This window comes from Anopheles gambiae, chromosome 2 (assembly GCF_943734735.2).
Source record: "Anopheles gambiae chromosome 2, idAnoGambNW_F1_1, whole genome shotgun sequence".
Taxonomy (NCBI): domain Eukaryota; kingdom Metazoa; phylum Arthropoda; class Insecta; order Diptera; family Culicidae; genus Anopheles; species Anopheles gambiae.
This window is the reverse complement of record NC_064601.1, coordinates 68465712-68492053: the sequence shown is the minus strand read 5'-3', so window position 1 is coordinate 68492053 and position 26342 is coordinate 68465712. Positions and strand designations below refer to the sequence as shown.

General features: G+C 37.6%; 2 protein-coding genes across 3 annotated transcripts in view; one reads left to right on the top strand and one right to left on the bottom strand.

The window, feature by feature from the left end:
• The first annotated feature begins 2520 nt into the window (after positions 1 to 2520).
• LOC1275136 (Bardet-Biedl syndrome 4 protein homolog) lies at positions 2521 to 8694 on the top strand. Its single transcript, XM_061640838.1, has 10 exons — positions 2521 to 2850; positions 3461 to 4701; positions 4847 to 5105; positions 5199 to 5471; positions 5546 to 5699; positions 7006 to 7128; positions 7220 to 7304; positions 7396 to 7482; positions 7582 to 7781; positions 8057 to 8694. The coding sequence occupies exons 2-10, from the start codon at positions 4614 to 4616 to the stop codon at positions 8285 to 8287; spliced, it is 1500 nt and encodes a 499-aa protein (XP_061496822.1). The 5' UTR covers positions 2521 to 2850; positions 3461 to 4613; the 3' UTR covers positions 8288 to 8694.
• A 690-nt stretch (positions 8695 to 9384) lies between these two features.
• LOC1275135 (G-protein coupled receptor dmsr-1) overlaps positions 9385 to 26342 on the bottom strand; it is a 65413-nt gene continuing 48455 nt past the window's right edge. For both annotated transcript variants that reach the window (XM_061640839.1, XM_314364.4), the window contains 6 exons: positions 21478 to 21943; positions 19561 to 19729; positions 17425 to 17551; positions 14869 to 15063; positions 14555 to 14773; positions 9385 to 11529 (listed from right to left, as the gene is read on the bottom strand). In XM_061640839.1, coding sequence (XP_061496823.1) covers positions 11208 to 11529; positions 14555 to 14773; positions 14869 to 15063; positions 17425 to 17551; positions 19561 to 19729; positions 21478 to 21870 — 1425 coding nt within the window. In that variant the 5' untranslated portion in view covers positions 21871 to 21943 and the 3' untranslated portion in view covers positions 9385 to 11207. The remainder of the gene's footprint in view (positions 11530 to 14554; positions 14774 to 14868; positions 15064 to 17424; positions 17552 to 19560; positions 19730 to 21477; positions 21944 to 26342) is intronic.

The following is a 26342-nucleotide window of genomic DNA, read 5'->3' as shown; positions in this document are numbered from 1 at the left end:
TACGCTGATGATATAGACATCATTGGTCTGCGGCTGTCCTATGTAGCAGAAGCCTACCAAGGGATTGAGCAGGCGGCAGAGAACCTCGGATTGCAGATAAACGAGGCAAAGACCAAACTGATGGTGGCAACATCAGCGGACCTACCAATAAATAATTCGAATCTACGTAGGCGTGATGTACAGATAGGTGAACGCACTTTTGAAGTCGTCCCAGAATTCACCTATCTTGGGTCAAAGGTCAGCAACGACAACAGTATGGAAGTTGAGTTGCGCGCAAGGATGCTGGCTGCCAACCGGTCATTCTACAGCCTGAAAAAGCAGTTCACCTCAAAGAACCTGTCGCGACGGACGAAGCTGGGACTATATAGTACCTATATAGTACCAGTACTCACATACGCCTCTGAGACATGGACACTGTCCAAATCTGACGAAGCCCTCTTAGCCGCGTTCGAGAGGAAGATGCTCAGAAGGATACTTGGCCCCGTATGTGTGGAAGGACAATGGAGGAGCCGCTATAATGACGAGCTATACGAGATGTACGGCGATCTCACTGTCGTACAGCGTATTAAGCTCGCCAGGCTCCGGTGGGCTGGCCATGTTGTACGCATGGAAACGGACGACCCAGCCCGTAAAGTCTTTTTAGGCCGTCCACAAGGACAGAGGAGGCGTGGTAGGCCCAAATTGAGGTGGCAAGATGGCGTGGAGGCGTCCGCCATTAAGGCCGGGATAACGGACTGGCAGACGAAGGCGCGAGACCGTGAGCGGTTTCGGACACTCCTGAGGCAGGCCAAGACCGCAAAGCGGTTGTAGCGCCGGATAAGTAAGTAAGTAAGTAATAAGTGGCGTTCTTATGGTGTTGTTGTTTATCACCGGGGAGAGCTCAGAAGCCATGGTATGGGACTGGAGCATTTTTAATGTATTTTATTAATTTTATGTTTGTATTACAAATTGGAATTGGATGGTTATCAAAAAACTACGACAGACGACTGCTTTTGGTAAATTTCCCATGAAAGCTTCGAGCTTACTTCCAAAATAAAACGCTACTCTTTTACGAGCTGCCTTCAGGCAGTTATCTAGAAATTACGGCATGGCGGACGAAGACATGCGTGTGGACATGTTTTTGAGTTTTTGTTTGTTACCGATGGGACGGACAGCAGTGGAATATTGAGCCGATTCGCTGACTAAGATACCTCATCGATATTCCATCTTCAATTCCGCTCCATCTCTTCACATGGTCACTTCGAGTTGTGGCGCCATTGCCTGCAGCTCCAGTTCCAGTAGACAGATAGTAGAAGCAGATATTGCTGCTTCCTTACATGCATGTTCAAGTTTTCCAGGTATTTTTTGCTGTTTGGCCGGTTGCACTGACCTCCCGACCAAGCGAACGCAGCGATGTAGCTTCTTTTCCTTCGGTCTTCCTCTTCAGCTTAGGCGTCATCTATAAATTACGTAACGCTGATAGGGGGAGGGGGGTATCGTCAAACGTCACGATTCATTACATGAGGGAGAGGAGAAGTTAAACTGGAGATTCGAAGCAAAAGCTTCTTGTTGCTTAGAATCATCGTTCGTTCGGTACCGGACTGTCTTTGGATGCTCCGATTGTTGTTTAATAGTACCAACATGTTTAAGTAACTGGAACGGACTTATACGACATCCAAGAAGTGCCACACGATGTTCGTTCTCGATGCGATGGAGTGTCGTTCTTTGTTCACGCGCGCTTCTGAACAAAGTTGTTTGACTTGACGGTTAGAGTTCGATCGAAAGAGGTGTCAAATTATGTTTACTGGTTCATATATGCTATTACTGACACTGAAAATGTTAAATATTATGTATGTAAATGCTTCGGGAGGGCCATGAATTCCGTTGATCCGTTGAATTAAATAAACAAATAACAAATAGCATGTGATTTTCCATTAGTAGAGGTGACAATAAACCTACGATCAATCGGCTTTTATTATAATACAAACGTTACTTACTTAATTTTTAAAAAGACTTATTGACAGTTGTACGACGCTGGGTAAAAAAATCTTCTCAAAACTATCCTTTAATAATATCTCTCTATATCTCTAGGTCTATACCTAAAAGACATCATTTTTAATTAGAACAAAATTCTCTGGCAATTTTACTGGCTGAAACTATTTTGCAAAAAAAAAAATGTGAATTTTCTGTGCACATATTTACATGTTAAGACACAACGCAACGAACATGTTAATGTACACGGAAAACTATAACAAAAGAACGTTAGGCAAAAACGGAAAATAATTGATTCTTTTTCTTCTTCTTCTTTGGCTCAACAACCGTTGTCGGTCAAGGCCTGCCTGTACCACTTATGGGCTTGGCTTTCAGTGACTAATTGATTTCCCCCCATAGCAGGATAGTCAGTCCTACGTATGGCGGCACGGTCTATTTGGGGATTGAACCCATTACGGGCATGTTGCTAAGTCGTACGAGTTGACGACTGTACTACGCGACCGGTTCAATTGATTCTTAGTGCAAGTAAATGAAAAACAGTGAAACTCATCAGATGGTCAAATAGAAGTTGCCCTACATTTGTACAGAATTGTGATTATATGCACGTTAACGAGAGTTTTCTCGTTTATTTTTTCCGTTAACCCCTTGTAGTCCTAGGCATGAAGGCATGGCATGTCCACAAAATAATTGATTTTTTTAATAAAAGCTTACAACAATACATGTAATATTTTTTTCCCCACAGTTAAGATTTAATTTTTAACTGGCATATCTAGAACAATACTAAACATATTTCTTCATAAAGCAATGATCAAAGTTTACAATATGTATACTTCAGTAACTTTTCGATTACATTGTCCAAGTTCATTCAATGACAAATAAGTGCCGATTATGTAACTCAATTGCTTGAGAAAAAGTATCAAAAATGCTCATTTTCTATTATGATCCGTGTTAGAGCACTCAATTTGTCTCTGGTTTGATATATCGAACTGAACGAAGGTCATTTGTATTACCTGACTCAAACAGAGACCGTTTTTTGTCCAACAGCTTGCCGTCAGGTTAAAGCTACGGAAAGCGTTTTGTTTTACGGTTTAACTACTAAATACATGCAATACGTTTGGTTTAAAGATATGTAATTACATTCAGAAGGGATTTTTTTGTAATTATTTACTCAAAAAGGTTGGAAATAACAAAATGCACAGAAATTTGAGAAACTTATCAAAAACGCTACTTTGCATGACATTGCCAAAAATATTTTAAGAACAATGATATGCCACACGAATAAATAATTATAAATTGGTACGATACTTCCTGCGTTCCGCGATGCAGTTTGTTTCAACTAACAAAACCATTTGAGATCAATTTGGTAGCAATGTCTCGAGTCAACGAAAGAAGTCTCTAACAAGCTTGTATAATACCGATTTTGTTTCAGTTCGTGTAGCGCGGTTTTGTTTGATACTTTTCCGTTTGAATTATATAATCGACACTATAGTCTCTTCCAGGTTAGCTCCGATTTTTTTCTCATCCGATGCATACTTGAAATCAGTTATATTTATTATCTATCTGTTGTTTTATTCTATTTCTCCTTCTTCTTCGGGGCCATGTCGGCCTATACAGGCTTTCATGACTTATTTAGTACCTCGCAGCCAAATATGTAGTTAGTCCTTACTATCGGATAGTTCGGCAGCCGGAAGGTAAGGTTGGTAGATATCCTTAAACAGATCTGCAAAAAAATCCATCTTTATCCCATTAAATGATTTGCCCGAGTGAGACTGTGGTTTGCTCTCGGTTTCGATTCAATCGTCGCGTATGGGGAGCGGGAAGGAGATAAAACAATGATAATGACACATTTTGCTCATCATCTTATGTGTAAAGCAACGGCTTGCAGAACGGGCCAATATTATTTTATTTTTTATTTTAAATTTTTGCCATTATTTCATTATTGGTTCGTGTATTTCCTAAAATTCGTGGGACTGTCAAAGGGTTTAAGTTTTATTTAATCGTATAATTAAATGAATGGTGATATTAACTTTTATGTATTTAATGTAACAATCTTTCAAAGAAGAGAAATTACATCGTTTCTTTCTAATTAAGTGGCAAAACCAAGCACTTTCAGCAAAACTATACGATAAGGAAATATATTTTGACTAAAAACTGCGAATCCTGTTTAAAAAAAACTGTAAAATGTCTAAAACTTGGAAGAACAACGCCGTTGTATCTGGAACGAATAAATTGAGAAGAAAATATTATATTTTTTAGAAGGCCATTGCGGGGAGTTGCATTGCACATGGTAATGCTTCGGAAGCACAATTGACGAGATGCAAATGCCAGAATCGAGAGGCGATGCTGTGTGAAATATCAGATGAGGCAAAATAATAAACAAGGGAATCATACTTGCACCTCTATGTTACTTTAATAGTTCTTAAAAAAACATTACTGGTGTGGAACGATACGTCATCATTCATACCGCCATTGCGCAACGTGGTCGCTAGGGGCAACGTATCCAAACAAATTCCAAATTCACTACCAAAACAAATTTACCATCAGTTGCAATTGACACCTGGCGAAGCTTTGTGCTGTCCACAACTGTTTTCAGAAAAGAATACAAACAAAACAAATTCAAGCGTTTTGGCAGGCAAAGAAAGATGACGGAACGTTATGTGTACTGTAACGGACGAGCGCACGAACGAACCGTGAGTGTGTCAACTAACAAGCAACTTTCTTCACAGGCAGGTAAGTGCTGTTTGGTAACACATTTCTTCGAATCTAGAAAAACATAACCAAACAGTAGTTTTATGCAAAAGAATGACACAGAGGTACTATACCGTAACGAATTCTCAAAACTGAAGAAAAAACTGTGTCACTATTTGCCTTCCAGCAATGAAACCTCAAAGTGTAACCAATCGCCACATGAACTGGCTGATACACGGTTTGTATACCAGGAAGCATTTTGAGCAGTGCAAAAAATTGATTGACCGTCAGCTGGGCATTTGCTACGACAAGCAGTACTTATACTACATGAAGGGTCTTATTTTGCGAGAGGAAAACAACTCAACCGAAGCCGTACACTGCTTTCAACAAGCGATTGCGCTGAACAAAAAAGAACCAGAAAACTACAAGGAACTCGCCAAAACACTGTGAGTGTCGAAAAGGCGCATATTGAATCCAAATATGTACAAACATGCATTGTGACTTTAATGCTTATTTTTTCTATTCCCTACTGCCTGGAGATATTCGATGGGAAAATTTCGCAATGCTTTGGAAGTATTTTTGAAAGCGGAAACTCTACTTGAACGACCTGACCACGAAATCTATCATCACATTGGTGAGCTGTATTACAAAAATTTCGGACAGCCAAAGGCGGGTGTCGTTGAGGCAAAGGAATATCTCAAGCAAGTCGTCACTTGCGGTAAGCACGTAGAAAGCTATAAGATTTTGGCCGAAATCTACATCGAAGAAGGAGACAGCATCAAAGCGATTGAAATGATCGAAAATTGTTTGCAGTAAGTTCGAAGGCTTTTTTTAAACTAGTTTGGTTGCGGTTTACGGCTTTATTTGCTTTGCTTACTTCTTCCAGAATAACGCAAGATGACGTATCCTTGATGACGCAGATAGGTATACTGTACTTGAAAATCAACGAATACCAACGGGCGTTCGAAAAATTACTTGATGCAACGGCAACCGATTCCAAGCATACAAGCGCCCTACTAGCATTGGGATCAATATTACAAGTACGTAGGTCAATGCTTTTCTATTAAACGCAATAAGAAAATTTGTTGTTGTCACGCTTGCAAAACTCTATTCGCAATAATCTGTTTTGTGTTTATCAATCGTCTAATGTTCGGAAATGTACGGCTAAGATTTGCTTGTGGCTCTGTCTAATTTTGATGTCCCTTTGAACATTTCGTACAACTTGGGCATTTTCGTAGAATTCTACTTGTATTTTTACATTTTTATTGACCACTAGTCTATTGGACCAAACCATCATAGACCGGCCATAGGTACAGTCTTTCCCCGAGATACGCGAATAATGCGTCTCGGAGACATTCGCGTAACTCGGATTTTCGTGTAAGTCAAATGTCACGTAAGTCAGCTAAACTATTGTTGATATATGGTTGATTTTAATTAAATTAAAAATGATTTAATTTATTGCTGTTATGTCCTAAATTACATTTTTAATATAAATCGTATACAAGATTATATTATTTTGTCTTTTTAGAGATTTCAAACAATCAACGATAATTCAATTTATTTTGCATTTGACACTTGTTGGAGAAAATTGTACTGATTTAACATATGAACTGTCAAAATTGAAAATTCGGGTAACTCGGGGAAATACTGAACAGGTTTGTTTGCCGTAAATAGTTAAGTTTAGGAACAATACAATTCCGCATAAAAAATATATCAACTTGTCTGGACTTGACACAAACTTAAATTTTATAATAATTACAACACTTAAAAAACCTTTTACAGGTTGGTAGTTTTGGAGTGATATTACAAGCTAAGCTAGCTATTCACTTATCAATTACGTAAAATCTTTATTGTAAAAAACTTTTTTGGGATAACATTTTTCAAATTTCAAACAAGCAAGCAGCCATTTTCCAATGAAGCCATATGTTTTCCAACTGAAACAAAGCCAGTTTTGATTCAGATATGACGTTTATTTCATAGAACCGGTCCTTAGGTTGCGTGGTTACGATCTAAGGCTTGGCAACCGAACAAAACGTAGATTATGAACGTTCACCGTCGCAAAGTCCTTGAAGTAGAAATTCCTGGTCAAGCATAATGTTATGGTTTCATAAGTTTACTAGCACTCAGTTTACCGGAGTGAATAGCTTTAAAACTGGTTCATACCGGTCAACAACATGGTTCAACAATGGTTTTAACTTTTTTTAACGGTATTAAAGTTTGTCACTTAATACTCGACGCACAATTTACTGCTTCGCTTATAGACCGGGATTTGATGAAATATTTTCTACATTTTCTTCTATGTTTTCGAATTGCAAGCATATTAATTAATACTACAATATTTTGCAGTCAAAAAATGACATTGACGGTGCCCTTAATAAGTATAAACGAATATCGAATTTAACAGACGAAAGCTCGGAAGTTTGGAGTAACATCGGTTTATGCTTTTTCAAGAAGCAAAAATTTATTGCTGTAAGTTGCTTTCATTACTACTCTCACAGCAAAACTTATTACTGGAACAGTTATAACCTTCATTCAATAAACTTTTCATATTCTTCCACAGGCAATTTCATGTCTTAGGAAAGCAGCCTGGGTTTCACCGTTGAACTTTAACGCGCTTTACAATCTTGGACTGGTGTTGGTAACAGGTAGGCTCCAAAACTAGAAAGGATATTGCTCGAGAAAGGAAGTCTGTGTTTTTTTCTCTCTCTCTTACCCATTACTGAACTCAAATTACAGCCCAACAATACGTGAGTGCCTTTCAAACGCTAGCTGCTGCGATAAGTCTACGGCCAGAGCATGCCGAGTGCTACATGTTGCTGGGAAGTGAGTTTCAAATCATGTTTTCCAAGAACGAACGCCAGAGTACATCAATAAATAAAACCCTCGATAAAACTTTTCTATCCTGCCATCGCGCTACTACAGCTTGTCTGCGGCATTTAAATGATCCCGGAAACGCTTACCTTTCGCTGGAGAAGTCAACCATGCTTCCGGACGCCGTCAAGAACCCGCTAATCTATCTTAACTTCGCACTCTATTGTTACGAAGTCGGAAAATCGGACCAATCCGTGCTGTATCTGAGTAACTTTCTCGACATGACTCAACACATTACGGTCCATCGTGAGGCAAGTATGATTACATTTGATTGCATGCTGGGGTAGTAAACGACAACCATGGTTCACTTTGAAGCGCGTAAAACAGAAGGAAAAGGGAAAATTTGGCACACTTACGTGGCGAGTGAGCACGCGTTTTATTGTGGTCGCTTTTCGTTCGAAGTTTTTTTTTCTTTTACCCGTGCGTCGGATAATAATTTTTTTTTTTTTTTTTGCTGACCTCATGTCATCGTCTGCTCTGGGTTTGTTCGTATCCATTATCATTGCTTACCCCTTTTCATTCACAGTACCTAAAAATGGCCGACCGACTTAACGGAGCTCTTGCGGTGGCTGCTGGTGGGCAGATTCATGCTCCTACCGCACCAGACACAGGAGGACACACCGGGGGTCTTGACCGTACCGAGAAGGATCACCGGATGCAGGATGAAACTGTTGTCAACATGTCCAGTGGTGGATTGGCGGACACGCGGAATGAGGGCGCTGTCGAAGAGGATGGCTCCGACGGTGATTTACCCTGATGTGCATTGCAACAAAGGAAAAGATGTAGACTTCTTGAAAGGATTAGCAATGGAGGGTCCACTGCTGGTTGGAACTTTATTATCTTGTTTTTTTTTTAAGCTAATGCTTTTACGCTATTATTCCAAGGATAGCCTGGCTCATATTCCTTGAAATCTAGAAAGCAGTATCAACCCGTTGTGGTGTTGCATAATTTTAACGTCTAGCTTGAACTGCTTCGGACTGTTTTGTTTTATCCCGTCTTTCGTTGGTGGAGCTTTCACCACTGGGCGTGTAGTTTTTTTGTTTGTCATTTACACTTGTCCTAGATATAATGTTGCATGCAGTGTAATGAAGACAAACTGACGTTAGATAAGAACAGAAAACAAACAACGCAGTACGCGTCGTATAAATAAATGATGAACACTAAGTGATGATGATCTGCTGAGATGGTGATGATGATAATCCGAATCTGAGGCGTGATGTTTTTGACTCTCGAAATTCCATCTTCGTGGCATGTTGCGCAAAGACAAGACGTCGTTAAAATGTGTTGTTTTTTCACACTGAAACAATAGTGCAATATTCTGCTTTTATTTATGTATTTATATTATGTATGCATATGCACGATCATACCATTCTTGATGCCTTTGCATATTAGCGCAGTGGCGGATTAAGACAAGTGGAGGCCCGTCAAACGGTCAAACGAATTAGGTATGGTTGAAGTGTCGAGCAGGTGGTTAAATCAAAGATTGTCAGCCAGAGAAAGATGAGATGAGTAGCATTTTACCTTATGGAATGGCTTTCTTTTTTCTGGGCCCCTCGAGAACACGGGACTCCATGTGGCCGCTTAGTTTGCGTAGTGGGTAATCCGCGCCTGTATTATCATTTTATTTAGTGCCGTTTTATTAACGCTTTATTTTAGCCATGCTGTCATCGATGAGCCCACAAGATGAGGCAGCGGTCTGTACACAACATTTATCAAACGATACAAAACGATAATAGCAAGCAGAACCAAAAGTTAAATGGTAGTGAATCAATTGGAAATACCACACCACAAATTATAATCGTAGACAAAATAATAAATTTGTCATCATGTTCTAAACAAAATAAAAGCAAACAATTGTTCCTTGCATGTATAGATAATTTTACGCCTCTTTACACAGCATCTTGGCAGCTACATTTCAAAATACAGTGACTCTTATTCCTTCGTACACCACATTCCCTAGTATCTTCATCTATATTTTGACTATATTTGTCACAAAATCGCACTACTCTGTTAAATGCAAAATACGTTCGTCGTTTTAAATTCGTTTTTGACTAATTGGAATCGATTTTTGTTAGGATTTCTCTTGAGTTTTTTTTTGTTTAGTTTTGCTTAGTTTCTAGGTTTACATATTACATAAGCTCTAACTAGGACATCCATTCATTGTTTGCATTTGGATGTGCCTTTTACATTTCTTATGCCATTGTTGTGCCGCTTTGCATTTGGTCCTACAACGTACGCAACTAGTTAAAAAAATCTTGATAACATGAAAATTTGGTTTCTGTTTTTGTACGATTGACATTAGTATTCGTTTTGCAAGGTCAGTTCAACCTTTCAAAGCTATAAGTAACTTGAATGACATTTGAATATATACTTCGATGAATGATACATCAATTATCACGGATTCTTATCGTTAAGTTTCTGAAGTTGTAGCAATTACTTTGAATTAAAAAATGATAATAAACATTATTCTCGTAACTCAATACAGAAAATAACTGAAATGAAACGATGCTATGGGCTTCAAAGTGCGCGCACATAAGCACACCGGTTTCACATTACTTTGGTCCAGAATCGTTACGATCTAAACGCAGAGTTAAAAGTGTGGCGGGTTGCATAACCTTTTCCTTCCAGCAGTTTCCTTAAATCAACATAATAACCGTAATGGTGTATTCGGGCCACATGCGACGAATATCCTAAAGAAGGTTTGGGGCTCAGTGGACCTTGCACAGGATATTACATTCAACAGTGAGCCTGCACGAAGCAAACATTTCTACACACCGAGCAACGTCGGCTTCTTTTCTCGATGTGAAGTTGGTTTGCATTGTAACGGTGGGTTTTGACGATTGTTAAATAATTGCTACAACTTTCAGATTGAAACCATCCTCGAGACAACTCGATTCCCGGGAAACTCGAACTAAAAATGTCAATCGCAATTCACTACGCTGCATTCTGATCAGGTTTCAATACGATTATCAATATAGACTTTTATTTCTCTTTTTTTTTCAAAAAAACAATGGTTCCCTTTGCATTTTTTTGCTGAGTTTGCATCAAAAACGATTATCACTCTATGAACCGATGAACATGTAACATCTGATGAATTAATCCAACCTTAGTGCTCTTATGCTGTACATCTTCTATCGCTGATTATAATTCCTTTTTATACTTCTTACCAACAGGGGGAAGCCCTGTGTACAATTTAACGAGTATTATATACACCTTAGTCGTATTTTCTTGTTCGTTTTGTGTTTTGGTTTTTGATAAAATCACAACTCCAACCCATGGCTAGTAAATAGCAACCATGGTTACTTTATCCTGATTTTTTTCGTCTAGCCCATTCAGCAGTAAAAATCGCTCTACAACAGGTTCATTTTCTAGGTATTCTACGTCTATGAATACTGCAATCGGCTACTGTTGCAGCAATCGATTGTGTTGCAAATACTGCATTGTGCACTTCGTTACTTTTAGGATGGTAATTTTCCGCAGACTTAACCTACAAAATTCGTTTAGCAATTGAACCTAGCGATAACCTTTGAACCATCCAGCTGTACAGCAGTGTCACGAAAGCTCTGGCACAAAGGGCAACTATGACAGAAAGGTGAAGGTACTTGGTGACCCATCGATCACTCAAGCTTGGTGGGAACATTACGGAAGGGAAAGTGCATGTGGCGGGTGTGACACGATCAGACACAGGTGGTTGTGATGCCGGTCATGCGTGTAATCTCGGCCCTATGGGTTGGAGTTTTGAAAAAAACCGACTTGAAGCTCGTCCGGAACTGTTTCGACATAAGCCCGTACAGCACGAATCCGATGGCAGCATTGATTAAGGCTAGCAGGTCCATCACCTCGCCGAAAAGGCCGTAGCAGCGGCGGAAGAAACACTTTTCCAGTATACCACTCATTAGCCCCAGAATGCCCTGGGGAAATTCGGTGAAGAGAAAAAGCAGTAGCACCGCCACTAACAGAGTGGTTGTCCGATCTGCCCGACGATCCGTTCGCGGGGGGCTGGGCCATGGAAAAAAATATGTTAACGCAACAAATTTTAATACTAAGATGTGTGAATTATGCGAATTATGACCAAAGCGTACAAATAGAATTTTTCCTTTACGTAAAATATTTAGTGCTGATATGAATGTGACTCATGGAAGCATTAAAGAGGAACGTTTCAAACCGGCATACCAAAACAACTCAAGAGAACAAATACAAAACTTGCTAATTGGAATTGTGTTCCCGTATCTTATGTTGTCCGATTTGTATTAAAAATCTAATTGAATGAAATTAAACGTATTTCAATTTAAACAACTAAACAGAGTATTCCATAAAGTGTATTATCACGGACACCAAGAGCCAAACGTGAACGCTTAAAATAGTATCCTTCAGTGTTAATCGTTCGTGAAGATTATCAAATTCAAAATTCAACTCGAAACAAATACAATTAATTGTTTGAATGAAATGTTTTCAAAGTAATCGAGGGTTTAAATTATTTACTAGATTGTATTAACGATACTACAGATAGGGTAAATGTACCTATAGTAGTGGTAGTACCAATAGTGGTGGTATTGCACTAAAATGCGGTTCATACGGCAAATTACAAGTAATTAAGTTATTTTCGCTAGTGTGAAATGTTCTTTAGCCTTTTACAAAGGATTTAAAAGTGAAATGGGGCCATTCCGTTACTTAGTGACCGAAAAATCCATTATTTTGTGAAATGTGTCAACATTTTTCCAAAATCCTTAGGATTTCATAGCGAAACTCATTTTTCTGTTAACGTTCTAAATGACCACATAACCACGCAATTACTAGTTTTTCAATATAACTGTTATGAAATGTTATTGTTTTACTAAAATTATTTGCCTTTTGACCATATTTATGCATTTGTAAGTGTTTTTTTACCATAGTGCCATCATAGGTACACAAAAGAGGCATGTTCCTATAGTGGTTATAGTTATAAAATCAATAAAAACAGGTCGTTTTAGATTTTTTCGAGGATATTTTTGACATATCGTACTGTTTTCACCAAAATCAACAGAAATGAGTTTTATATAGGTAATTTATCAAAAACAGGCCAAAATTCACTTATATGCCTGAATGAAAAATTGACTTCAAATCAAGCACACTCTTCCGGGTGTAGGTTGACGACAAGTGTGATGCAGTACTTTAGTCAATAGTTTCATCGATCAAATTTATACATTTTTTACGATCAAATTACGCAAGTAACCTTTATTATGGCAGTAATCCTTGCTATTCATACGAAAACAGCTTCAAAACTAAGTTTCATTGATATTATATACTGTTTTTGATGCATCTTTGTATACCACCACTATAGGAACACAATACGACGACTATAGGAACCATACCACCATTATAGGTACAACGAAGCAGTCACAAAAATATGTAATTTTTCGTAAATTTGATGAATTTCATGGTAAAAATAGTTGTGATCTGCGAATATTCAGAAATTGTCCTTCCTGACTCTTTAAATCCATTAAAACACATCGGTACCACTACAAATTGCACCACTATTGGTACATTTATCCTACAAGTTTTTTTTCTTGATTTCGCAAGCTTAGCAACATTTAACACAACCGCAGCAAGTGGCAGAACAACATCATCAGTTGTTTACGGAACGTTATCACGCTTAAGGCTACCTTCGCACTTTATGTGACAAGCGCATTACACAATATCACAAAGCTGCTTTTTTGCGGCTTAAAGCAATCATTTAACCACCGCCTATAAACTTTTTCAAAGTAATACACACACCGGAAACTCGAAAGAACAGAGTTAGGTGAAGTTTTCGTCCCTTACAATTCTCGTGAAAAAGTATTGTCATTTTTTTTCTAAATTTGGTAAACAAACAATTTTTCAAGCTTTCCATTGACCTAAATCCGTTTAAACACATGTAGTTGAATACTTACTTGAAGCCACAATACTGGAATTGTGATATTGTGTACCGCGCCTGTGATATCAAGTGCGAAGGTTGCCTTAAGCATGATGACGTTCTGAAAACAACTGATGCGCTTGTCCTGTCAAATGCTGCAGTTGCGTTCAACGTTGTCACGCTTACGAAATCAAATAAAAACCCTAGATTCGAAGAATAGATTCTTCTTCTTTTGGCTCAACAGCTGTTATCGGTCAAGGTCTACCTGTACCACTTGTGGGCTTGGCTTTCAGTGTATAATTGATTACCCCCCCCCCCCCCTCCCCCCCATTGGAAGATAGTCAGTCCTACGTATGGCAGCACGGTCCATTTGGGGCTTGAACCCATGACGGGCATGTTGTTAAGTCGTACGAATTGCCGAATGTATCACGAGCCCGGCTCAAAAACCCTGTATATACGGCCAAATAATGTTCTTTAATTCAAGCTAGGTAAACAATTAAGCTTCAATTATTGGTTCAATTCGGTAAAAACATTCACTAAGCCAGATCGCTCGAATATGAATGCTCCGGTATTTTAGCTCATCTTTTACTTTGTTCTGTAAAAAAGGTATTTTTTGATAATTTTTCCCTGTAGCTTACAAAATGTGGTCAACAAATTAGTAAAGTTGTCAGATTTCCGTAACTCATTGAGCTACAAATACTTGTATACAAAAGGGACAAATGATAGAAGTTTAGTTTACTAAATGATTTAATTCTTGTTCAAAGAACGAGTCTAGACAACAAAGTTAGTTTCTTTATGAAAGGAACATTTTTGAAAAGAAATACAAACTATAGCAGAACTCAAACGAACCCTACCCGTTACTGAGTTACAAGGAACAAAGCATACCTCATTAACTAGCAAAAAGTTGTTTTAAGAATTTTTGAAAAGCGAAATACTTTTTCCAGCTGTGGAAAGGACTTGATGCCAAAACCATCAAGTTTGACCTTTCAGATTTTGGACTGGCGCTACATTGCCATTCATTAGTTAATTTGTTCCTTTACCAACACTTCATGCCGTACCTAAAGAAACTATGTATTTTTATTACAGCATAACAACATGTTTACGAAAAGTTTGTTTCTCAGATTTATCACCTGCCCTTACTATCATACTTACCGATTTCCATTGCTAATCGGAGGTAAAACTCCACTGCTTCCACCTCCACTTTGTGGCGTGACGGAGGAAGCTCCATTTTTCGAATAATTTCCCCCTTGCTTCAATTTCAAGCGCCGTTTGCTTGCCTTCCAAAGTACCTGTATAAGTACGCAGCTGATGACGGTTAGGATGGTGCATGGAAGCAGCTTGATAATTACCGAATGGATCCAGAAATTGTATCTGTACGGGTAAAGCATGAAATGGCATGAAAGTCCTCAAATGCTGTAGCAAGAAAGATTCAGGACAGTTCAGTTTATAATTAGAGTGCAGCTTACCGATAGACAATTGTATTTTCATCCGTATCCAAATGGAACAGTATCATCTGGGTGTCGCCGTCGAAAACGAATGTCTGTCGTATTGTAAAGACAAAGTACGTAGGAAAGCACAGGATTGGCGCCAAGATGTAGCACAATGCTATAGCCTGCCCGTAGTTTGATTGAGCATAAATAGCGAGCGAACCGTGTGGATGCCTGGTATTGAAACAATGAAGAAGATAGCAATTGAGTAAAATTGGTTGGAAAATTAGAGCATTGTTTGAACAAGAATACAGATATCACGGTTTAGCTTCGGTTTCAATTGAAGGTTAAATTTATGGATAATGGTAAACGAACATTGTTTAAAATGCGTAATATTAGCAAGCGGATTAAGTATGAGCGATGTGAGGTGTACACCATTAGATGAGAGCTAAGATTATTTGTATTTCAGTAGAATACACTTTTTGATAAACTAAGAACGGGCCCGTCCTCTTAATTTGAAATTCTTTGTTTCATGCCAAATGGAAACATACAACATCGTCGGGTTCGCTTTTAACACTAGGTTTACGGGCGTTTCTACAATACCTATCTCTACGGACATTCGTCAATTTAACGGGTGGATAAAAATACGTTTTTAGATTGGTTAAAATCATGAAAACCCTGTTTTATTTAAATTATGAATCGTTTCACTTGTTTTGTTTTTCATAAATAAATACCTGCACAATGCTAATTTATTGTAATAGACGTTATTGTTTCAGCGAACACATGAACCGATATCTTTTAAATGCCACATTTTGCCCGATGTCCGAGCTCCCTCGGGAGCTTTCGAAAAACACGATAAATAGGTTGATCAGGAATTTCGTTTGAAAACACTTTATTTAGATCATTCATCAAGATGTTATGTATGAAAATAAGTGGTTTATCGTTCTCTTTCATTCCTACATTAACTTTTATTGAAAAAAGTTACAATTCAACTAAATAAACTAAAAGTTGATTAACCCATCCGTCAATTTGACGGGTTCCGTAGAGATAGGCATACCACATATGTATCTGAAAATCTTTGAAAGTAATGAAAATTAAACGTATGCTACAAACTTATAGTATATTATGATAAATTTACGAAAAGTAAAAATCAAGATTAAACAAAAGGTATTTTTATTGTAGTATTTCACTTGAAAGATTAAATTCCTTCATATTGACGGGTTCCGTAAACCTAGTGTTAATAACGCCATGAATATTCGAAATACAGGGTTTTCCAGGAGTTCTTATAACTGTGGGACACTTTATTGACTCTTTGTTATGCAAAATGAACTTAATGTATTGGGAATTGGACTCTATAGCACCCTAATTCGACAAATGCAATACGAATTCCCAAGGAAGCTGTCCAAAAAGGATGCCAAAGAGTCCAATTTCCAACAAATGAACTTCATTTCCAATAAGAAAGAGTCAAGGAAGTGTCCCACTACTATGAGAACCCCTGAAAAACCCTGTAATACTAACTTTTTTTTTATTTGATATAAATCAATTCAAACAAAAAACAGGAACGCATTCAAGGTAAGGCTAAAAGGTTTTAGATGATTTTGTAACATATAACCCTTGTATCCATATACCATTATATCCATAGATCTCAGTTGCACCATACGAGCAAAACAATTAGGCATCTGCAAATGACAATGACTAAGCCAGCTACTGGCCATCAGCAACGTGCATCAGGTGTTTTGTTCTTACGCCGAGCAGCATCTCTAAGCTACAATAACTGCTTTAACGAGCAGCATAATACTGTTCTTAACAACACCATTAGTTGCTTTTTGCTTCACCGCTATTTCTTATGGCACAATATGTACTATCATCTCAAAACTGAAAAAGGAATGTAAAGCACCGTCCGCAGATGATGCTGCTAACTGCTATTACCAGTACAGGCGCATGCTATTCGAAGAAAGGGATGACATCAATTAGCCTCATTCGCTCGGTGTGAAACGATTTTATGGTGAGAGCTTTTGAGAAGTAGGGCATCAAACATGGTTCAAAAATGTTTGTTGCAAATGGTGCTCCTTTCATCTTTGTTGCTTCCGGAAGATACTGAAACACTTCCGTACCTCTGTCGCGATACAGTTTAGTATCAATCTCAAAACATATTTTCAGAAAATTTGTTACGTTGAGAAAAGGGTCACGGACATATTTATTGTATGTTTATGCCAGAAAATTTGAACTTTCCATCCTTTCTATCTGGCGGTTTGCGGTCAATTGAGGGAAAATTACATTAAAGAAATAATCAATTGCCTACAGCCTTCGACCTTTTTTAATGCTCTCTAAAGAGTGAATCACTAGTATAAGCCTTTGATGTTCGTGTAAAAATAGCCTAAAGTTGATGGCTATCTACAACGATGCAAAAAAGGTATTGCTTGAGCTAAGACTGTGATACTGCGTGAATAAAAGGTAAACGAGCATTTTGATAGAGTTTTGGACACCCTGCAGAGACGATGAAGACTTTTATCAACACGTGAACCATGCGACTGGTTTATGTTATTCCTGGTCATGAATAATGGAATGAGTAATTAACTCTGATAATTAACTTACTTGATTGCAATGTATCTCCAAATTGCTAGCGTAACTGTTAACAGTATTGAGATCGTATGTAATATTTGAGTAAAATGCATGTGAAACATTAGATAAACGGCCCAAGAATATGGGTAGTCTCGACGATCTGCGGAAAAGAAAGAGAAAATTATTTTTTTTTAATTTGAAAGAATAAAATACATTCAAATAATATTATTATTATTTTATAATTTAATGTAATCTAACCAATTAAAACTCAATATACTTGTATGTACTAGTAACTATATTTTAATTGAAAACAGATGATCTACAAAAATATTTGGGCTTTACTATTAAGATAATTTGGTCAATGCGCATAGCGTATTTTCCCATCATACATAATAGATCCTACAATTGTGACTCTCTTCATTGGCGAGGATATCTCTTAATCCCAATAATCTTATTTCTAATCTTATATCTCATATTCCTAATAATCTTATATCCTGTACGTCCCAAAAAATGATTAACTTGAGGTGAATTTTGAATAAATTGCAATAAAATAATTTGCCATAATTAGTAAAGGGTTGACTCGAATTATTTTGTTCTATAGTTTAGTTATTTGCTGTACATAGAGTACCTAATTACGCTTGTTGTAATATGATTAACTGATGTATTTGTCTTTAGCAAAAATACAATAGAAAGAGAAGAATGTTTTCTCGGAAATCATCTTTTATTCTGTGAGACTTTGTCTTGCAGGCTCACTTTAATGAGAAAAATCTACATCTAAAACCATGGGATGAGATAATTAATTCATCAAACTCGACAGATGTTTTATCGTTTTCGATATTTTCCTCATGCTCATGCAAGAACCATGTTCCTCGAGGCAGACCCGAGGCATTTTCTTCACCACACTAATCTACTGTTCGGAACGATTCAATGGAAAGAACATGACAAGCATATCATAATAATAGCTTTCAACGGAAAGAACAGCACTCTTAGAGCTGGAAAGTTATAATCGACACAGCTAAGGAACGTAACATGAGCCCGTTACAGGAAATGAGCCCTATAGGCATTAGACATCTGTTGCTTTTCATTGTTGAGCATCATTCAACTTTTCTATTTATATTATCTGGACATTAGATTAGAAGAGCAAAGAATTTTGAATGGCTTTGACTATCCTTTAAATGTATCGTCTTAACTTTCTTATTTTTTGTTTTATTTGGCTTGAGAAACTTAGTCAATCTAGATCGTCCTTTAGCTCTGAATCTACGAAATTGTTGTTGCAGAAATATTTGTTAGCCAAATTCCATCGACAAAGTGGTTTTTTGTAATAAACGAATTTATGTTGCCACTGAACATATCAAAAGTTTAACTATCTATGATTCTATGATATACTTCGTTCTATTCATTCAAGATTTCAAACCATGACGGGCATGTTGTCAAGCCATAACATACAAAATACATTATATTTCATTCATTTATCATTGTCATGTTTCCAATTCATTTGCCATGTGCCGCCGAAAATTGTAAATCAATATATGGAAATAACACTAGGACAGCTGTTGTTAGAGACATCTGTGCTGGTTAAAAAAACGAGCATTACTAAATATCTGTTCTCTGGTCTTATCATTGAAATGTATATTTCTGAAGCACAAGGGAGTAAAATGTAAAGTTGTCAACAATGTACTGACATGTATAAAAATGTTCTCCAAAAAACTGTATCATCAAGGATTCTAAAGCTTTGCCCTTAGGGATACGGTTTGTTTTGTTGATAAGCATAAGTGTAATGTGTTAAGATGGATCGAAATGCGTATCTACCTAGAAAATGGAGGCGCATTGAACCGAAACAAAGAAAAGCGTTTGTTATGCAGCACTCTAGACAGGTTTTCCGAGCGATTAACATTAATCCTACTCACGTCGTTTTATGAGGTTTCGTCACACCCTACATATATTCGAGCCAAACGATTAGATCTCTTAAAATATGTACTAGGTCGCAGTTGAAACGTGAAAGTCTTCTTAAAAACATGATTTAAGAAACATCACATTTTGTTATACAAAGCATAAAAAGAATTCTAATGAATCAAAACGCTCATTGATCGCATTGAAAATTTACTTTATTGGTGCTCGGTTTGCTGAAATGTATATATAGCAAGATTTTTTTTTAATAGAATTACTCACCTGGAAGTATAAGATACATATAAAATGCGAACGGGATGTACTCGAGCATTACAAACATGTCTGTCACGGAAAGCCATTTTAGAATACGATTTATCGGCACTTTGGTCATATCCTTCCTAGTCAGCACTACAATGTTGAGTATATTGGCTATTGTGCCAAAGAAACATATCTGAAAAAATGGCAACCAAAAGTATGATAGATGAGCATTTAAAATTATTCCGTTTCTCAAACCACACACTCGGAATTCAAGCGTTCCTGTATCATTATTTAAAAATAGGTCAACATATCACACCGATCTTAAATACTATCTGACCACAACATTAGCGCTTCGGAAATAATTGCACCCGCAAATATCGAACCAAAATCCATGAGCGTCCGATGTGTTGGTAGCATAAATGCACCATTGTTGCGGCTGATGATAATTTAGATGAAAATCAACCACCCTCACCGCTAGCGCAATTTGCATTACCTCCGTCGTCGCATGCCAAAAAAGTTCCACAGTAATTGCGTTGGTAATAAAGTTTACTTCTGAAGTTTAATCGGCCTTGATTTGTAGGAAGCTTTGTTTTGAACCGTGCACACACACACACAGATGAAATTGAATGAATTTCTACCGTGGTTGAATTATGCCCTTACAAAAAAACAAATTCTGTTTCGAAATTATCGTGGGACAAATATTAGCCAACGAAAAGAACATCATCCTTGTTTAATGTGTGCGAAAGCATAGCCAGCGAATTATGCTAAAGTGTGTGTCTGTGTGTGGATGGAAAGCTAAAGTGTTTGGCTTCTACAGAAACGGGCGGCATGAGATTTTACTTTTGCTAACCATCCCGAGGGCTAAAAATACGGAAAAGAAAAGCTGCTTTCCAGACAGGTGTTCCTTAGCACACGTGTTTTTATTCCCCAAGAGTGCAGGTAAACTTTGTATGACATGTATGACAGAAAGACTTATGTTACTGCATGCAATGTTGATCAAGCCGTCTACTGGTAGGATCATTTTGACTTTCTTTGTACATTTTTTATTTCAAGTTAGATGACTTTTGCAGTTTAAATTATTCTTTACAAACGATATCAACCATGATAGTTACTTCCATATGCATTTTCAAATAAACAAATAAAGAGCATTTAATAATCTAAAATGTAAAGAACTATTGCGATTCAACGTAGCGAAAGCAAAGATATATCAATATGTGTAAGAGCAATTAACACATAAACTAAATGAGAATTGATATTAATGCCCAAAGATGCAATAGTGTTTTCTTGCATCTATGTTCACAAACACACAACATGTGACGACAAGATGAGAAGAGGGGTAAACATCGGCTCGGATACAAAATTGCTCGCTGCTTTTGCCCCCCAGTGGAATATGGATTACCAGAGAAGTAATCATAAAGGCAAGATCTGTGAACTATCTGGAGGGCAATACATCAAGTGCTTTTGGCAGGGATAGGAGCTCAGCACATTTCACTCGGATCTCAGAAGTATATGGAAAAGGGAACCACGTGGGTCTCTTGTCTTATTATGCAAATCTGTTTGCTAGCGTTTTCACCATATGTACATTCGTTTGGCCCTGGCCAGATGGCAATGAGCTTTGGGATGGTGCCAACTGAAGCCAATTACATAGTAAATTCGTTTAATGAAAAACATTACGGTGTAGTTCCAGGATAATTTCATTCCACGAATAAAATAATACAGATAGTTACAGTCAATCGTTCAATCAGATATCATGCTTCAATGGTCATTTAACGTTATTAAGCAAACCCATTTTCCCCCGTAGGTAGCCCAGGTTAAACGATTGTCCAATACGTCTTCACTAGTATGGACAGTTTGGCACAAGCATTGACGGGTTTAGGAAGTTTTTCGTTCACTAGGCGGCGTAGAAATGTATTAGCAAAAGGAAATTAATCAGCAACTTACCACAAGTGAAATGTAGCCATGTAGCAATTTGTACTCGAGCAGTATTTCCCGAACGGCCCCTTTACAATAATCGCTACAGTTGGTCGCTTCCACCTCGTCCACGTCGGCATGATCCGGAATCGTTCGGTTTAGGAAGTTCAGGGATTGGAACACCCTTCGCAGGAAGTCGTTCACATGCTCCTCGGTGATGTTGTGCTCGGTAATGTTCTGATACTCGAACGCATGCAAATAGTAACTGGCTCCGGTTTCGTCCATGTTGAATCGCGTCGCGAGTATGTAGAGTAACCGTTGTTTAAACTCGGCGGCGTTCAGCACGATAGCCCTGGCGGAATCGTTGCTGTAGATGTAGTGCAACCATTCTAAGACACGTTCTTCCACACACTGGTGCTCCATACTGCCAGGATCAATCAACGCCGCCAGGCGGCGTTAGATCGTACCAACCGTTCCCGAGGTCTGAATCCATTTTCTGCAAAGAAACCCATCCCGTATGCACCGTGGTTCGGTTGAACGAATATCACAATCATATGAGACCACGATGGGAAACAGGATTATAATGAAACAAACTGTTAGTAAAACCCTCACCAGGGGAATAGCTTTCATTCGCGTATCAGCGGACCGTTGGGAATATGTGCTGAGCCAGAAGCAGGATAGAACATACATTTCGTTCACTGTTACTATATCCGTTTTAAAATGGGTCAAGAAACCCAGTGGTTGATTTCAGCGAACCCGATTAGCACAAGTTTGGCTCTGCTGTTAGGAAGTACTTTTGACAGCCAGCTGAAATCCTCTTTTTTGGAAGTAATCGTATTGACATGCCCTTTCGTATTCATAGCTAATCCGAGCGTGCAATGCAAATACACAAAACACTTCTTAACAACGCTTGATTGTGGGTTTGAATAACGAGAGGTGACAAGAAGAAATGAAATTGGCAGAACCATAATAAACTTGGCGCTCGGTCAACTCAATTCAATTGGCTTCAAAGTGCTGGATTAAAGCTGGGACTCACACAATCAGATCACAGGATGCTGGAATTTGAGGGTTTTAGTCTATGCATTTAAAGCTCCCTATAATAAGCCAGCATGGGAGCCACCATTTCAAACGAATTGAAAAGAAATGAAATTGTAACGATTGAAATACCACAAAGAGAGAGAGAGAGTGTGAATTCAATTCCGAAAGAGGGAGCGTGTCAAACACTAGGATAATTGGAAATCGATTTGAAAATTCGAAGAGTAATACAGTAATACAGATTTTGCATTGGCGATATAAATTGATTTTTTATGTATTCTGGTAACAATTTCACGCGAATTGGTTTCACAAATTTTACGATACTTTGTAGCACAAGACAAATGTACGAAATTATAATACGAATCGATTCATTGATTAGCTTTAAACTACCGATAAAACTAGCTTTTAACGTAGATGGAAAGCAATACGCTAATTTAAGTAAATAATGAGCATTTTACTTCATATTGCATGGCGACGGAGATGTAGTAGTATTTTTTTAAAGTTCTTATTAGATTATTACTGCTACTTATTACTTATTACATTACAGCAGAAATAGCCTTTTTTAATTGATTCGCAATTGTTTCGCCCGGTGGTCCTCTATCCTCTAGGAGTCTTGGGCCATCTGAATGAGCGATGCAAACGCTCTGGGCGTGTTTCAGCAACACATTATTATTTTCACATGTTTCAGGATACAATTTATCTCAAGACCTTTTAACGCAGTCTTCGCATTCGAAACTCTGTAATTCTGTATATTAAAAAAAAAGGTTTGACATATTCGCTACTGATGCTCGAGACGCTTGATAAAATTTCAGGTCTTTTTAACAAAAAAAAACTTAGACGTCATGAACCTAAATATAATTGCCATACAGCAATCTCCGTAGCAAATCGTCACTCCAATGTACAGTAGAGGATCAGTAAGTTTGTATCAAATTGGTACACACAACCTGTGATGTGTTAAACCGCTTAATACTGCCCCAAAACATGCTGTCTCATTTCATATGAACAGCGTTTCTAAATTGCATTTTTACTTGAACAAAAAAAACACGAAAGGAAACTTTACAAGAAAATCAATTTCGTTTTTCCGAAATTGAAGGTAAGCAACTATGTGTATATATGTTTTCCTATTTTCGAAGCACACCTTTTCGATAAGGACCGTTTTACATGAAATAACAAACATCAAACGGATTCCGCCCTGCGTTCAATACGCGACATGCAATTGAACCTTAGATCGTTCGTGAATAGTTCGCATGGAAACCTGAAGCAACGCTTTTCCTTTTGCCATGATACAATTTACTTTGCACGCCAACAAGTCAAACTCTCGCCCAGGCCCAGCTATTTATGCATGCCTATTCCGCTTCTTTCGTCGTGCTTGATATGAACATTTCTGTTGATTTTGGATGAAGGGAACGCACATTGCAGGAAAGTAAATATAAACTATCTAAAACATGCCATGTCAATTCAATGTTTAGTTTTTATTATTTTATGTGATTGTAAAAAAATGCATTTTCGACGGTTTGTGCATAGTGAAAAAATCACAACTATTTGGACGCCTTACATATTTGAAATAATATAATTGAAAATGTTACTTAAACAATACATTTATGAGTGTCTGTTAGGTAGCAAAAATATCACACATTTCGCAAAGTACTGTGAGATCTTAACCTTGATATTGAAGGAACAGAAATGTGTTCGCATATGGAGTTGCCAATAACAAAAACCAACCTTGCACCAGCTGGTTAGACTGCATACTAGCGTTCTAGAAATAAAAATGTATTGTGGCGCCACGAATGTTAACGTCGCATGGTAAGACACGTCACGAAGAAAACACAAGTTCTTTGGCTGTTGTCGTTTAACCCGCAGACTGTCTGAATGCATCCATGCGTGACACACAATAAAAGGAAACAGAAAATTGTCGTTCAGTTTTACCTTTTGTACAGGTTTTTCGCCATTCCTTCGAGGAACCAGGCAGTGGTGTATGTATTTTAAAAGCTCAATTGAATGGAAACTGTTCCGGTTATGGTGAGATTTCCTCAATTTATGTACTTTGATGGAGATGAACGCTGGGCAACGTTCGTGTAGGGCATGTGGAAGGTTATGGAACATAGTTTATTTATCGGTTCGTAAAAAAATGACGGTTCTGTTCTAAGGTTCTGAGCCATTTCACCCACAATCAAGATGGAAGCAAATTGTCGACGAAATTTTTGGCGCAATTTAATCAAAATTTTATTATGGTTTCATTGTAACAGTTGGTTCAACGTCAATAAAAACCACGGTATGTGGAGGAGATCCTGACGATGGCAAAGGCCGGCTGGATACGATGGCTGAGGCATGTTATGAGGATGCCGGACTTGAGCTCCACCAAGAAGGTGTTCGACCCCCAGTTCGACACAACACAGAGGAGAACAGCGAGTTTATTGGCTAGATCAGGTGAAGCAAAACTTGTCGGAGATCGGGTGTCTACATGGATGGGAGGCTGTAGCGAGGGAATGAGCATCCTGAAGAATTATTGTTGACCGGGCCATGTCACGACGACGTGAGCAGGCTAAAACAAGAAAGAAAGAAAGCGACAGAGATACACAGAGTGCGTGAAAGAGTCAACGAGTTTACACAACTTTTTGAGGTATGTTTTTTTTATTGTATTTTTACTAAGCTTATCGCATAATTTAATCAATATCTTTGATTGTTTCTACTAAAAACCTTCATTTTAATTTTTTTCCACAGCACAGTGCGCATGGTTGGGGGCAATTTAAATGGAATACGAAAAACGACCGTATACATAACAGATGGTTACCGGGCCCCACTGAAAAAGTCATCAGTTCTCGGTAAAGCGGAAAGGAAACAAAATCCTTGTTTTTGCACCATGTGTGGTGTATAATGAGTATCGATAGATGACAATGTAACAGTAAACTGTAGGTTGCATTTATAAAAAGCTATTTAAATAGCAACCTTCAATGCAATCTACAACGCTGATTTTATGTATTTTAAATTTAAGTAACACAAAGAAAACTATATAACCTGTTAGGCAGTCTAACCTTGCTTATTCTTGAATTAGTTTTGAAATAAAATGAAATATAATAATTACACAGTTTTTGCCATTACAAAAACAGAAGTTCGAATTACGATCGATTTTATATGCGTACTTTGAATCTCATACAAAATTATTACTGTTTAAACAGTTTTTGAAACTTTCTGGACTATTTCGCACAGGTATTGATATTGATTATTTTTAAAAAAGAAAAGCTTATTTTTATACGTGTTGTGCATTTTTATCCCCACCATTAATATTAAATTTTCAACAGGCATGTCTAGAATAATATTAAAACATATTTTTGATCAACAACTTTAAACTAAGTAAAAAAATGTATGCTCTAAATGAATGTGGGCTGCGGCAAATATATTTTCAAAGCCAAGTGGTCCGCGATCGTAAAAAGGTTGGGAAGCACTGTTCTAGGGTACCTGCTTTATCATCAACCCACCAAAAGTTTCACATCTCGTGCGAATAAGTCCAAATGTGTGTCAAAAGTATCAGAACCTATGAACACTCCACCTGAAAGTCTACCATGTTATGTGAAAAACTATACATGAAACTAATAGCACTATATTCTGTGCTACTGAGATGTAAAGAAAAACGTCTAACGATGAAATATATCAATAATCAAATACAAGATGTATAAAGAGACTTTGTGAAAGTGAAAATTAAAAATTGATTTTTCTTTTATGTTGATCGCTATGAAACAAAGTAGATATGAGGCGTTTTATGTATCAAATGATAGACAAATGAAACCCGTAAACATGCATTCCAATAAAATTTACTTAACATTATCTCTGCTCGCACTTTAATACATTAGCTGCACATAAAA